The sequence below is a fragment of the Alternaria conjuncta genome (genome assembly GCF_024043145.1).
Source record: "Alternaria conjuncta strain BMP 0040 chromosome Unknown scaffold_9, whole genome shotgun sequence".
Taxonomy (NCBI): Eukaryota; Fungi; Ascomycota; class Dothideomycetes; order Pleosporales; family Pleosporaceae; genus Alternaria; species Alternaria conjuncta.
The window spans coordinates 643,873-657,951 of NW_026250098.1; the positions used below are offsets into that span (position 1 = coordinate 643,873).

The 14,079-nt window shown below is 54.0% G+C and overlaps 4 protein-coding genes across 4 annotated transcripts; 2 read left to right on the forward strand and 2 right to left on the reverse strand.

Moving 5' to 3' along the window:
- Positions 1-950: 950 nt before the first annotated feature.
- Positions 951-1,735, forward strand: J4E85_006677 (uncharacterized protein; the record flags this gene model as incomplete). Its single annotated transcript, XM_051470913.1, has 2 exons — positions 951-1,243; positions 1,291-1,735. 2 exons carry the CDS (start codon positions 951-953, stop codon positions 1,733-1,735), a joined length of 738 nt encoding a protein of 245 aa, XP_051325123.1.
- Positions 1,736-3,375: 1,640 nt separating this feature from the next.
- Positions 3,376-4,385, forward strand: J4E85_006678 (uncharacterized protein; the record flags this gene model as incomplete). Its single annotated transcript, XM_051470914.1, has 3 exons — positions 3,376-3,522; positions 3,576-4,218; positions 4,273-4,385. 3 exons carry the CDS (start codon positions 3,376-3,378, stop codon positions 4,383-4,385), a joined length of 903 nt encoding a protein of 300 aa, XP_051325124.1.
- A 3,507-nt stretch (positions 4,386-7,892) lies between these two features.
- J4E85_006679 (uncharacterized protein) lies at positions 7,893-10,623 on the reverse strand (the record flags this gene model as incomplete). The annotated part of the gene is made up of 5 exons (XM_051470915.1): positions 7,893-9,099; positions 9,153-10,041; positions 10,104-10,292; positions 10,374-10,492; positions 10,550-10,623. The coding sequence occupies 5 exons, from the start codon at positions 10,621-10,623 to the stop codon at positions 7,893-7,895; spliced, it is 2,478 nt and encodes an 825-aa protein (XP_051325125.1).
- A 1,125-nt stretch (positions 10,624-11,748) lies between these two features.
- GUF1 (Translation factor guf1 mitochondrial) lies at positions 11,749-13,806 on the reverse strand (the record flags this gene model as incomplete). Its single annotated transcript, XM_051470916.1, has 1 exon — positions 11,749-13,806. One exon carries the CDS (start codon positions 13,804-13,806, stop codon positions 11,749-11,751), a length of 2,058 nt encoding a protein of 685 aa, XP_051325126.1.
- Between the last annotated feature and the right edge of the window lie 273 nt (positions 13,807-14,079).

Genomic DNA, 14,079 nt, shown 5'->3' on the forward strand with positions numbered 1-14,079 from the left:
GTTAGCATCGTGAGGCGGACTTGATTGCGCAGTTTGTGTGCTGCTATGCTTGATCAAATCACAACATCACAGCGTGACAGTCGGTATCCGAATAATAACAAGGTCGCAACAGGCGTTCCCATAGCTGAACCACAACATTTGTGAAGAAGACAGCATGTCGCGATCTGTTCGAAGCTGTCACAAGCTGCTAGGGTGCATTCTCTCTTTGTTGTGTCGAATTCCAGCCGATGCGAAGAATAGCTGATACAACAGTCGCGGTCAGGTTGTCGCGAACGCGTCGTCTCCCAGCCCCTTCCAACAACAACGGATGTCGTTCTGTGTGCGACCGCGCTTGCCAGAATCTTGCACTATGCAGCAATAAAAAATCATGACGAGATCAAGGAAATATAGACGTGACGAAGATGTCCAAAGTACGCTCAGCTTCGGATGAATGAGCTTTGAGGTCGAAGCTGATCGGTGTTTTGCCAAGCTAGATGACGTCATCGCGGTTTTCCACACCTTCCCTCCTCTAGACACAAATATCCCACTTTGCTTTCGCAAACATTAGCCCGATACCGAAGCTACTATGCTCAAACACGTAGTACGCCATGCCATCCCTTCCCGAGATCTCGACGCGCATCGTCACGTGAGCAAGCCACTATTTAATGCGTGATCTGTGATCAGTAAACCCGATACCGAGCCTCGGGTCGCTTCACAATCAGCCAATCAGAACCGCGCACTCCTTTACAGCTCAGCTCTCCTTCATGACAGTTTCGTGGAAGTTATGGATAGTGCAAATTGGCACATTTGATAATGTGCTGCGCTTGCTCTCGGCCGTAACTTTAGACGCGTGCGGGGAACAGGACGTAGCGCCGGGTATATACAGCACATATCCTCTCACTGTGAAGTATAACGGAGGATATCCCGTCTACCTTTCATAGCAACCCCACTTAACTCACCATACTCCTAGCATGAACCACAATGGCCAGAATGGACATGTGACATTGATCCATGAGACCGAGACTGTCATTGCTGGAAACAACGGAGAGAAGTCCGACCCCGAGCATCAATCTCCATGCCAACCCGCCAAATTCGAGGATGAACGACGCTGTAGTGAACGGCCTGCTAGCGAAGATGGATCGTTCACCAGCCCCGTCGACCCGATGGACTGGGATGGTCCGGACGACCCTGACAACCCACACATCTGGTCTACATGGAAGTTGGCTTATCATACGATGATACCAGCCCTCTTTGGATTCACCGTGTAAGTCACAAGTCAGCCCGTAACACCAGGAATTACTGACGATTCAGCACCTTTGGAACATCAGTGTATACACCCGCGCTCGCAGACGTTATGCGTGACTTCGACGTATCGCGCACGGCTGCGCTCATCGGCATAACGCTTTATACGCTCGGCCTCGCGTTTGGTCCAATTGTGACCGCACCCCTTAGCGAAAGAAAGGGCCGAAAAGTCGTGTATCTGGTGTTCTTCCCCATATCCATGCTGTTTACACTCGGTGCGGGCTTCTCGAAGACCTTCGCGGGCCTGGTCATATGTCGATTTTTCGCAGGGTTATTCGGAAGTCCAGCGCTGGCTGTTGGTGCTGGAACCAATGCCGATTTGTTTCCACCACATAAGCGCGCCTTGGCGACGAGCTTCTACTTGATGGCTCCTTTCGCCGGGCCGTCTTTTGGGTATGTGTATCGTCCAGAGTTCATTGCTTTACTGGATGTTGACGTGATGACAGACCCGTAGTTGGAGGATTCGTGGCGCAGTACAAGACTTGGCCATGGACACAATGGTCGATTCTTTTCCTTGCGGTGGCCGTGTACGCGGCTTCTATACCAATGGATGAGACTTACAAGCCAATCATCTTGAAGAAGAGAGCGAAGGAGAATGGAATGCAAAAGAAACAAGAAAATGGAGATATCAAGCGCGAGATCGTTATGAGGTTTATTCGACCCCTTCACATGCTCTCAACAGAGGTATGCTTGCAAGCCCCCGCGCATCTTCGTCCATTCTTGAGCTAAATGCGCACAGCCGGTAGCGTTCTTTGTCTCGCTCTATACAGGTTTCGCATTTGGGGTGCTGTTTCTCTTCTTCGCAGCCTTCCCTTATGTCTTCTCACGTCCGCCATATTCCTTCACGCCGTCTCAGTCTGGGCTCACATTTATTCCGATCAGTATTGGTGTCTTTGTTGGAGGCATGACTACTATTATCATAGACCGTACGATCTACCTGAAGAAACATCAGCAGGCCATCTTGAAAGGCAACCCGAACGCTGACCCGGAACATCGCTTATATAGCGCAATGCTTGGTAGTTGGGGCATGGTAATTGGTCTCTTCTGGTTTGGCTGGTGCGCTGACAAGGGCGTTCATTGGGCTCCCACTGTAGTGGGAGTTATACCTTTTGCATGGGGCAATATTTGTGTCTTCGTAAGTTGCGAAGCTCGATTTCATGTTGCATTAGTACTAACAGCTTGACCTCTAGACATCTTCTGCGCTCTATCTTACGGATGTATACGGTGCGATGAACGGCGCGTCAGCCATGGCGGCGAATGGGATCGTCAGGTACACGCTTGGGGCTGTCTTCCCCCTCTTTACTGTGCAAAGTACGTCATCAAACGTGGAACCAGCCGATGGCAATGTCTGGAGCCTTGAACAAGCTAACATCTAACTCAGTGTATGATGCTCTCGGGATCGGCTGGGCGACATCTCTCCTTGGCTTCCTGTGTCTGGCTATGATACCTATCCCATTTGTATTCTTCAAATTCGGGCCAGCTATCCGCGCGAAGAGCAGATTCCCAGTGGCCATGTAACATGCATGCTTTGCGATGGTACTCGTCCCAACATGTAAATGAAGGCGGAAAGGTGACCGTGAAGGAATGTGGACGGGACTGGACGCGCATCTAGGGCAATGCTGTAAAGCTTCGCAAAGCGATTTGAACGGTACTGGAGAGCGAATGAAGTCTGACGACGCGTCAGTATACTAAAGAAATGCTCGTGCAATCACGAACATACTGGCGGCTTCGCAAACTTAGAAAGCAAATGATCACGCGTCAAGGAAGGGGGGTTCTAGCGCGGGACCCGAGTCATGCTTTGAAATACAATTCGGTATCGGCCTTCGCTTCGCGTCTGCTGCTTGTAAATCAGTCCCTTGCTCGCATCACAGCTGAGATAATACAGTATGCACGTTGCTCGACAGTGCCTGGCGATGCGTTGCACAAGGCTGACGCCGCAATTATTTGAGGCTGTCGATGGTCGCTGCTGCACACATAATCGCAACAAGAGCAATGCAAATCCCTACGCTTCACACTTTTCAATCACTTGAACACCTTTTCTTCTTACCACTTTCTCTACCGCTGTTCCTCGAACGCAACCTCCCCATCCTCATCATGGACCCCAACGCCTTCACGACCCCGTTCCAGCTCACCAAGTCGCTCAAGCGCGATGTGTACCCGGCCATCGACCCCAAGAACCCCACTCTCAGCGCCAAGGGCAAGACCATCCTGGTCACGGGCGCTACAGGCGGTTTAGGAGGCGTAAGACGGTCTGTCGTCGATCGCGCGAGATGGATGCTGACGCCAACGAATAGGAAGTGGCACGTGCCTGGGCTATAGCCGGCGCCAAGGGCATCGTGCTTGTCGGTCGCAACAAAGGTCTGTTGGCAGAGCCCGCCAGCGCCATCGCCTCCCTCAGCCCCGAGACCAAGGTCCTCAGTGCCACCGCCGACCTGACCAACGAGGCCGAAGTCCAGGACCTGTTCAAGAAGACGACCGATGCCTTTGGCATCGTTGACGTCGTGGTCCATGCCGCCGGTAGTATGGTGGGCGGACCTGTCGGCGACCTCGAACCCAGCGCTTGGTTCAGCGACTACGAGGTGAACGTCAAGGGCTCGTATATTCTCGCATACTACTACCTCAAGGCCGTTGAGTCCGGTACGCTCATCTTGCTGAACACGCTCGGCTCGTCCTTCACAGTTCCCGGCATGAGCGCCTACTCGGGCAGCAAGATGGCGCTGCTCAAGTTGGCCGAGTACCTGGACGCTGAGAAGCCTAATCTTCGCGTCTTCACCGTGCACCCTGGTATCGTCGCAGCGACTGAGTCAAAGCGCGGTATGGTCGTCGACCAGCTCACGCCGTTTGCGCACGACAAGGGCATCCAGACGGGTGGCTTATCGCTGTACCTTGCGCAGCCCAAGGCCGACTACCTCAAGGGCTCATTCCTCAGCGTCAACTGTACGTATCTCATTCTATACCAACTCTTTATCTACGACTGCTGATATTTTCCAGGGGATGTCGACGAGATGGAGGCGCATAAGCAGGAGATCACCGAGCAGAAGCTGCTCAAGCTTGGATTTCTGAACGCAAAGCTCGGTCCGGAGGGTCATCCGTGGTCCGCGTGACTTGAGGACTACAAGCCCGACGCGACTGATCGAAAGGTGGAGAGAGGTAGGAACAAGGAAGTGTTCGTGTAGTCAGGAACAGAGTGGTGCGTTTGCGAGCCGATCGATCGCGGGTCGGGTATGCTAGAGCGGTTCGCGCTTTGTAAGGGATGCTGGGTCATCGTGGGATGGCGACACATGATTTTCGGGGCAGTTCTCCAACATCGCTTAGATCACAGGTACCAGGCATATTGATACGGTTGCCATGTAGAAGTTCTGTCTGCGGTGATGGCCATGACGCTGTACGAGCTAAGATCCACTATGCTTACCTAATAAGTGGGCCCCGCTTCCGCCCCAACCTCCTTCCCTCCTGCCTTTGGGCGTCGCCTCAATCACCACAACAGCTCTACGTCCCCTCAAGCATCCCATGCCGTGAGGCTTTCTTCCCAGCCCCATGCCTGACGCATGATGTCGTATCGATCAGCAGTCCGAAAACGGAACCACCAAGCTGCCTTCTACGAGACACAAAAAACGCATGGACCGCGTACGACCTCGCGACACCCATGAGAGGCACTTCGAATCGAGGTCCTTCGTGCAGAAGTACAGGTCCCTGTGCTACTCGCTTTGACGCGAAGGTGTGACCTTATGACGTCGATCATCGAAGGTTCAGCACGCATCCGCTATTGAACAACATCAACGGCAGTCTCGATTTATCAAACCTCTTTCCGTTTGAGACATGCTTTTGTTGTTGCTGCACTGTCGAAATGCCGGGAAAAAATCTCGCAGCTCGCTATTATACGGCCCGTCGACGCGTGTTCGATTTATGTGCGCTGTGGTAACGCTGTATCCTCCCCTGTGTTGTACACTGTCATCAAGTCGTGCCATCAGGGTTCGTTTGAGGCTTACAAGTCGGCATTGATGCTTTAGCAAGCGCTATCGTTAGTTCGGTAAATTTTCCCGAGCTCCAACAGCCACGTTCACGGCCATGTTGCCGCCACGCTGCAGGTCACAGCAGCATCAGGTTTTGACTTCGCCTCAGAGCTTCTCGCGGCGCGAATGTTACATTTCCTCTTCTTTTTCATCAAGTCGCTCCATCGATCTCTTCGCTAGCGGATAGCAGCATCGTAACGTGGACCGGTGACGCCGGACCAGAGATAAACGGGGGGTCAGGGATCAGTAACTCGAGTCTACATTTCGTGTGATCATCATCACTTACGATACCCCCTCTATATTGCAAGGCTTAGTCACCGCGGTGACTTGTACGCGCTTGTTTTACAAAAGTACTGTCAACGCGTTGTGGCATCATTACGTCGGTGTCGATCCAAAAGCAGATTCTTCATGTCATGTGCACGTTTTCAATGCGCTCACCCAGATTCGGTTGCAAGCATACCAGATTTCAACTGCGTAAGCGTGCATTTTGTGCCCTGCGTTCACCCGGCGTCGCGCAAAGAACCAGGACAAAGGTTCCAAGGACCTCGTACCCGAGACATGCTTTGTCGGGTGGCATGTGCGAAATATGGCCTGACATTGGAACGATTCCTATGTTGTACAGAGCTCTTGACGGTGATGATATGAGCTATCATGGCTAGCCGAGCAGAGGGTGGTTCTCTCTCCTCCGACTAGTCTCATGACTGTGACGACTCGGTCATCTTCCGATGAGGGAAGACGTGGTTGTCTAGTTTCCACGAATTTAGTGCGGACTCCCTGATGCGTATTCCACAACCCAACGAGTCGGCCACAGCATTAGCTGTGGAACAGTGTTGACACTTGCGACCTTCTGACGCAACGGCGCTGTCTTCAAAGATATATCGGAGCACCCAGGTGCTGATTGGATCGCAAAAGAAAAGAAGCGGTGAAACTTAGCGTAGTTCTGATTGCCGTCTGCGGCATTTCCTGGTAGACGGAACGACTACCGCACTAAGGATGTGTCGCTTCATCTGCTTATCGGGAATGCGATCAGTACCTGGGCGTTCGTGGAACGTGAAGATATGAGACGTACACTACGTGTCCAGGGACCGGTCCGTCAACGTCCTGCTGGGTCAGGGGGGAGACTGTTCCGCGTACTCACCGCTGGATCGGGAAGGTTGGTATGCAGGCATTGCTCAAGTCGTTTGCGATATCTAGGAACCACACGCCGCCATAGAAGAGACAACATGCCGACACATGATCGGTGCGGCAGATTATTGAACTTGCATTCACCGGTTTGAGTCCAACCTTAGCTTGAGTTGAGGCTATTGTTACAACGCAGCGATGGTCACCTCAGATGCGTCAAAGGCACGAGTATGATTGGCGGAACAAGAGCCTGCTATCCGACGCGTGTCTACTGGCTGACCCCTGGCATTTCTTCATCACGATCACGATAGACCGGGCTCCCTCCAAGGCCGGTGAGTGCAACCCCAGAAATGACGACTACAGCATCATACGCTCCCAACAGCCATTCGCTTTGACGATAGTCACGCAGCTTCTCTTATCTAGTTCCCTGAAACGTCGCGCGAGTGCCAGCGCGACAGGCTGTTGCAATGTTCGCCAAAGACTGTGACGAATAGTAAGCATGCACATTGTCGACACGGCATCGAAGCAGATGCGATCTCATTGCAACCGTATATAACAGACATCAAGTCACGATGCCTCGTTTCAATGGTCGTTTCGCCGCATCGATCTGCTTCATCAAACTCTACTGGCTCAACTTTGCATCTCATTGCTACCTCAAACAACTTCTCGCAAAATATTTGAACATTCGTCGCACTCCACGATGTCAACCACAATGCCATACAGCCCCAATCAGATCTCAACGGCTAGTCTGAGTCCGCCGTCGTGCTTTTCAGACCATCCTCAAGCCGTGATTACGTCCACCTGTCCCCTATGTAAAGGGCGTCCCCAAGGGTACAGTCTGTGCATGCATTCTCAATCGAGAGGCATAATGACAGTCGAGATTGCTGACTCGAGGATAGTCATCGCGGACCCGACTGCACGACATGCAGTGCTCAAGGCTTCGTACAGAAGAACTGCGACCACTGCCTACGCTATCGAAATGCGCTTCGGATGAAAGTGCAGACTGTATAAGCATGACTGATCTTGGATCGCACGAGCACCATCCGTCCGCAGAAGCCGCTCAGTCGCAAAACCCGCACGCTCATCTTCTTGGCACCAATGACGAAGAATTCTTGCAAACATCAGGTATCCTGGCATACTTACTCTTTCCCCCCAACTGACTTTTCACCACACTCGTTCAAACCTCTTCAAAGCATCGTTATCTTGAATCAAGGTCAAAGACCTCCTGTTGATGAAGAAATTACGAGTACACAAACTTAACGAAGTAAATGAAATCCACACCTCTCCACCACCATAGCACACTGCAAGTGATTGTAACTACTACAAGTTTCCATTTATGATTACACGGTAAGGTTGCACATGTATGTATTACAAAGGCGTGTATCAATAGCTAGTAGCCGAAGATTACAAAAGAAATTAGTGGTGTTGCGCCACGAGACAAACCGAGATGAGAGTAGCAGGTCACCAGATCGCCTCTTATCGTGCATACCCAGCGTCCCTGGCCGAGTACCTCCTCGAACTCCCCACGCTCTCTGGTCTTACGGGCCCAGCACTAAGTTGCCTCACTCTACCCTCAACAACCTCATACACACCATCAGGGAGGTACGTCTCCCTCTCGCTCTCCGTCCTCACAACACCACTCCTCCCTCTGCCGCGCTCTTCGCCGCCGAGCATACCAGGGTAGTCAACGCTGTCTCTACCAACCACGGGTTCAAAGCCATGGTCGGCAAATTGTTGCTGAAGCGACGAATGCGATGCCGCTCTCCGAGGTTGCTGTCGTTGTTGCTGTTGTTGGTCGAGTAGATCAGGGTTGACGAAGCGGTTAAGCGCGTTGTTCGATACGCTTCTTGTGGAGACGCGGGATGCTGGGCGGCCGCGGGTCTCCGTTGTCTCTATTGCGCTACCTGGCCTGCTTGAAGATCTGCTGCGTGTGGAGACGGGCGCGGGTGTAAGATTTTCTGTCCACCATTCTGGGCGTACGGAGTGGAGGGAGTCTGTTGAGGTGCTGCGTGTGTGGCGGTGGTGTGGCATGGTTGGTTGATGCGTTTCCGCAGATCGGTTGTAGAGACCAAAGACGGGTGGTGGTGGTTGGGACCGGCTTGCGCGACTAGCTATGCTGCTGGCGCTGCTGTTGCGCTTCTGTAGCTTGCGTCGTGGGCGATTTGTGCTGGTGATGGTCGTCGTCATGGTCGTTGTTGGGCTTGATGGTGGGGAAAGGTGCAGGCGAGGGTCCACGGGTGACTCTTCTGATCTCTTTCGTCCACGAGGGATGGTAGGTGCGGCTGTCTCGCCAGAGTCTGGGCTTTCGCCGTTACTCCAGGGTCGCTTCTCGGTGTGGCCGCTGTTCGTGTTGCTTCCACTGCCACTGTCACGACTGAGGACGCTTTCGACGAGTCTCTTGTGCCACGAGCTGTTTCCGTAGTTGAAATTGAGTCGCTTCTCCGGGTCCTTCTTTCCGAACCAGAGAGGCTCGCTTTGAGAAAAGCCAACGGCGGTGAGCCAAGGGTTGCCGGGCGCATCGTGCGCAAGCTGGAAGATGACATCGACCTCCTCGAGCGAGCGGAAGGCGGTTTCAGGGTAGAAGAAGTAAACCAAGGGGATGATGGCGAAGTTTGTGACGGCGAAGATGATCCATGTACGATAGGAAATGCGCTGGAATGCGATCGGGGTGATGAAGACGATACTGTTTCAATGTTAGTCGCGCAGCTAATGCGATGGACCCGGATTGTGACTTACACAAAGTTGAGCAACCAGTTGGCACTCGTCGAAAGACCGTTAGCAGGCCCTCGAATCCGAAGTGGCACGATTTCGACTTGGTACAACCAAGCCATACCCTGCCATCCAATAGCGAAGAAGACGGAGAAGATGAACAAGAACACAGTGCTGGCGATCCTTCCAGCCTGCATATTGCGCTCGGACCACAGGTACTGTAGAATAGTGATGAGTATCATGCATACTGACATGCCCGAAGCACCAAACATCATCAGTGAGCGACGACCCCAGAAGCGATCAATACCGACAACGACGATGAATGAGGCAAGGAAGTAGACGGTCGCTGAGCAGGATGCCAGGAGACGAGCCAACCATCCCTCGAAGGACATGCGTGTCAGGAAGATCCACGAAAGATACTGCAAGACCAGGTTGATACCAGTGCCCTGTTGGAAGACTTGCACGAAGTACGCCAACACAACACGATGGAATCCTCGGCGCTCCTTGTTTGAGAACAGGCCAGCGCTCGACCCTTGTGCCATGATCAAGATGGCGTCCTTGATTTGTAGGAACTCGTCTTTCGTCTCGAAGCTGTCGGGCTCATCATCGTTCAACGCCGCGAGCACAGTGAGCGCCTCTTGTTCGCGTCCAGTAAGGATGAGCCATCGCGGCGATTCGGGAAGCACGAAGAGCATTGCGATGGCGGGGAGCGCGAACATGATCTGTAGAGCGATAGGGACGCGCCATGATGCCGACGAACTAGTGAGGTATGCGAAGCCGAAGACGAACCAGTACGAGAGCGCGATACCGGCGGAGACAAACGCTCCTGCGCTGATCATGAGAATGGTTCCTTTGCGGTGCGACTTGACGCATTCTGCCTGGTATGCGGGGGCCGTGGAAGTGGTGAAGCCATTGCCTATGTTGCAGCGTCAGTTTTCGTGTCCGGAGTTCTGTCCTACAAGATGTCAAAGAGCTTACCGAAACCAGCGATCGCGCGACCGACGATGAACTGCGGAAAGCTGTAGGAAGACGTCTGAATGATTTCGCCAATCACCCAAAAGGTAAGACCGAGGATGAGTGTGCGCCGACGACCTAGCAGGTCACCAACGAAGATTGTCGCGATGGCTGAGACGATACAGCCCAGGTGCCATGTTCCGACCGTAAGACCTATTGATGTCAGTCAGGACCCTGCATGCTCCAGTACCAATCTGAGGCCTTGATGCGCCCACAAGACTTGGTTCGACGTACCTGTGACCCACGCATTGTGGAACGAACTCTGGTTGACAATGTCAACCTGAGGGAATCTGTCCAAGAACTGCTGGACAGTCAAGAGACCGCCCATAACACCCTGGGCATAGCCGAAACATCTTTGACCGATTAGTCCTTGAATAATCTACGCGACACACACGGATGGGGTAACTCACAAAAAGCAAAGCCCACACGTGATGCTAATGGCGCTCGCTAGACTGCGACCTCTGAGGCCCAAGAATCTCGCCATCTTGATGAAGCCTCGACAAGTCACGCAGGGGAGCAGGAGATTGAAAAGACCGTCCTGCGGGCTGTCAAGTGCGAGGAACAACCCAAACTCATACCAACGCAGGTATTGCAGCCCGCAGCGGCACGTCTCTTAGATTTGAGATTTGCCCATGTTGCCCGCCCGTCCAGGCGTCCTGGTCTGGCCATCAGCCTAACGTCATGCCCGCAGGATCGTCGCAAGCGTGCCGTTCGGAGGTTCATGGCATCCTTGATGTCAACATGGTCGGCTAGGCTCTGCAGAGATTAGCGAGCGTTGTCAAGATGCGCTACATGCCGCTAGACATCAAGATACAGCCCACGACCTGTCACTCGAAGTGTAAATATCCCAGTATCAGCGGGATCTGAAAAGGTTCGCTTCGTAGGTTTAATTGTGCTTGAACAAAGGCTGTTGACGCCCTGCCAATGTCTCTCTCGGTTCCGACACGTAGAAAAGTTGGCCCTCGGGCAAACGTCATGTCGGCGCACTTCCCCAAGCGTACCGTCCGAAGCATTATGCAACCCAGGGTCGAGTATCGCGACACCAAGCTGGAGACGGCTTAGCTATAGATCCAAGCCGCACTAGAGATCGTTGCTGTCAGGTACGCGAGCTGTAACGCAAGCCGAGTGGTTCTTGGAAAAGGCCGACACGCGCGATCTCGATGGCTGGCTGATGTCATCGACCTGTTAGCGCTGATCAGCTGAAAGATCGAGCACGTTGAGACACTGCACGGACTTCGCAGACCACCAGTTGTTCGGCATCGAGATGACTCGTTACTAGCCGAAACGGCTGAGCGCGGTGAACCGTTGTATTGTTGCTATTGTTGGGTGATATCGGATGGGATGACCAGCGAATCAACGCTTCCAAGGTTGATAGGGGAACGGGAGGGAGAATCGGGGCCTATTGCAGGCTCAATGTCATGGCGCTGAATGGCGATGCATGTCTAGTATTATACTATCGCGACTTATGCACACGGTTGAGAATTATCGGACATGCCGTCCTAATGAACGAGCGGACGGGCTTGGCCAACGGCGAGTTCTGCCGTGTGTTCGCACCCGGGGGTTTAGCGCTGGGGTACGTGATGAAGAGCGGATAAGACGATTGATTTTTCTATTTGGCCAAGAACTTCTGGAACGCTTCCTGCTCGATAACGACACTTCCTACCGACCTCAGCTTCTTCCTGCCCTCCTTCTGCTTCTCGAGGAGCTTGCGCCGTCTGCTGAGATCACTAGCATGGAGCTTGGCGAGGACATCCTTGCGGTACGGCTTGATGGTAGCTCGCGCCACGATTCTCCTGCCGGCTGCAGCCTGTATGATGACCTCAAACATTTGTCGCTCGACATGCTCCTTGAACTTCTCGACCCATATGCGGCCCACTCTATCAACTTGCGATGTGTGCAGCACGCGCGACACGGCATCGACTGGGGAGCCGTTGACAAGTAGGTTGAGCTTGATGATGGACGACCTGCGGAAGCCTGCGTCTTCGTAGTCAAGAGAGGCGTAACCTTTGGTGGAGCCTTTGAGTTTGCCGAAGAAATCATCAACAAGATGCGACAGCGGGATGTCGTACTTGAGAATGACTTGGGTGGCGGTGAAGAAGGTAAGCTCTTTCTGCTCGCCGCGATTGGCCTCACAAAGCTTGATGACCTCACCAAGATATTCGTCAGGCATCGTGATGGTTGCAGATACGTAGGGCTCATGGACCTCCTGCACTCTGAAATGCGCTTGGTCTTGATCGGGGAACTCATTGGGGTTGGTGATGATGGACTCGGTGCTGTCTTTCCAAATGACTTTGAAGGGTACTGAGGGCGGTGTAATGATGATGTTGGCACCGTGTTCCTGACGCAAGCGGTCCTCAAAGACGGAACAGTGCAGTGTGCCCAAGAAGCCCAAGCGCCAGCCAGCCCCCAAAGCATCGGACGATTCCTTTTGCAATGTAACACTGCGGTCGTTGAGGATGATCTGCTGGATGCTGTCTTCGAGATGCTCATGGAGGTCCTGGTCTGTGGGGAAGGCGGAGACGAAGACCATGCTCTTGGGCTCTTCAAAGCCTGGATATGGCTCTACCAGCTTCTCAGATCCGATGGTGGTGTAGGTGTCGCCGACCTTGGCCTCTTGCGAGCGCTTCATGCCAGGGTTGAAGTAGATGTAGCCCACCTGCCCGGCCTTGAGCACCGTCTGCGGGGTCTGGTCGGGGTACATGATGCCGACCTCGCCCACGATGTACTTCAGCTTGGTTGCGAAGGAGCGTATGGTGTCCCCAGGCCGCACCTGCCCATCGAATATGCGCACCAGCAGGATGACGCCCTTGTATACATCGTACCACGAATCGACGAGGAGCATGCGGAGAGGCTTCTTCAGATCGCCGACTGGGGCGGGTATCTTGTCGACAACGGTAGGAAGGAGGGCAGCGACGTTGAGGCCGGTCTTGGCTGAGACAAGTACGGCGTCTTTGGGGTCGAGCTCGAAGGTTTCGTGCATCTGCTCAAGCACCCGCGGCGAGTCGGCGTGGGGGAGGTCGACCTTGTTCAGCACGGGGACCAGCGTGAGGCCTTGGGCGAAGGCGAGATAGAAGTTGGCGACTGTCTGCGCCTGCACGCCCTGGCTGGCATCCACCAGCAGCAGGGCCCCTCCACAGCTGGCGTAACTCCGCGACACCTCGGCTCGGAAGTCGACGTGGCCGGGCGTATCTACCAGATGCAGCAGGTAGTCCTGCCCCTCGTGATTGTATATCATACTGCATGTCTGTGCCTTGACAGTGATGCCGCGCTCCCTCTCCACGTCGAGCTTGTCGAGGAACTGCTTCTGGCCGCCGGGCTGGATGGTGCCCGTGATCTCCAGCAGGCGGTCCGAGAGGGTCGACTTGCCATGGTCGACGTGGGCGACGATGCAGAAATTGCGGTAGCGGTCGATGGGGATGTCGGCGATGCGCTTCTCGAGCTCTGACTGGGGACGGAAGGCCTGCGCATAGCTTCTGGCGAGGGGCGGCAGGCGCTCAAGCAGGCGTGAGGTGCGCGGGAAGCCATTGCAGCGGGCCGAGGGCGTCCGCCAGCCGTGCAGAAGGCTGCTCGCAGTTCGCACGCATGATCGCATGAGTGGGCATGAGGTCGGATCCGTGCCTGCCTGCTCGTCGCTCGGGCGGTGGTGTCGACGACTTTTTTGATCCATCTTATCTTATCGGCGACGGGCGGTTCCTGCATCTGCACCCCGACCCACTACCAGACCTCCCATCCGACCCGTGAACATCTCCAGTACCCCGCAAGCATACTAGGCCCAACTCTGATCTTCGGAGACACTCGGTCGTCGATTGCGCCCTCTCTGAACAGCCTTGCTGCGCTGTCTCGTTGCTTCCTGTTCCGCCAGGTCACGCTGGTCGCAGTTACCCTATCAACAAACCCCGTAAACAACACACCGCCAACCTTCACGACGCGCTATCACCGC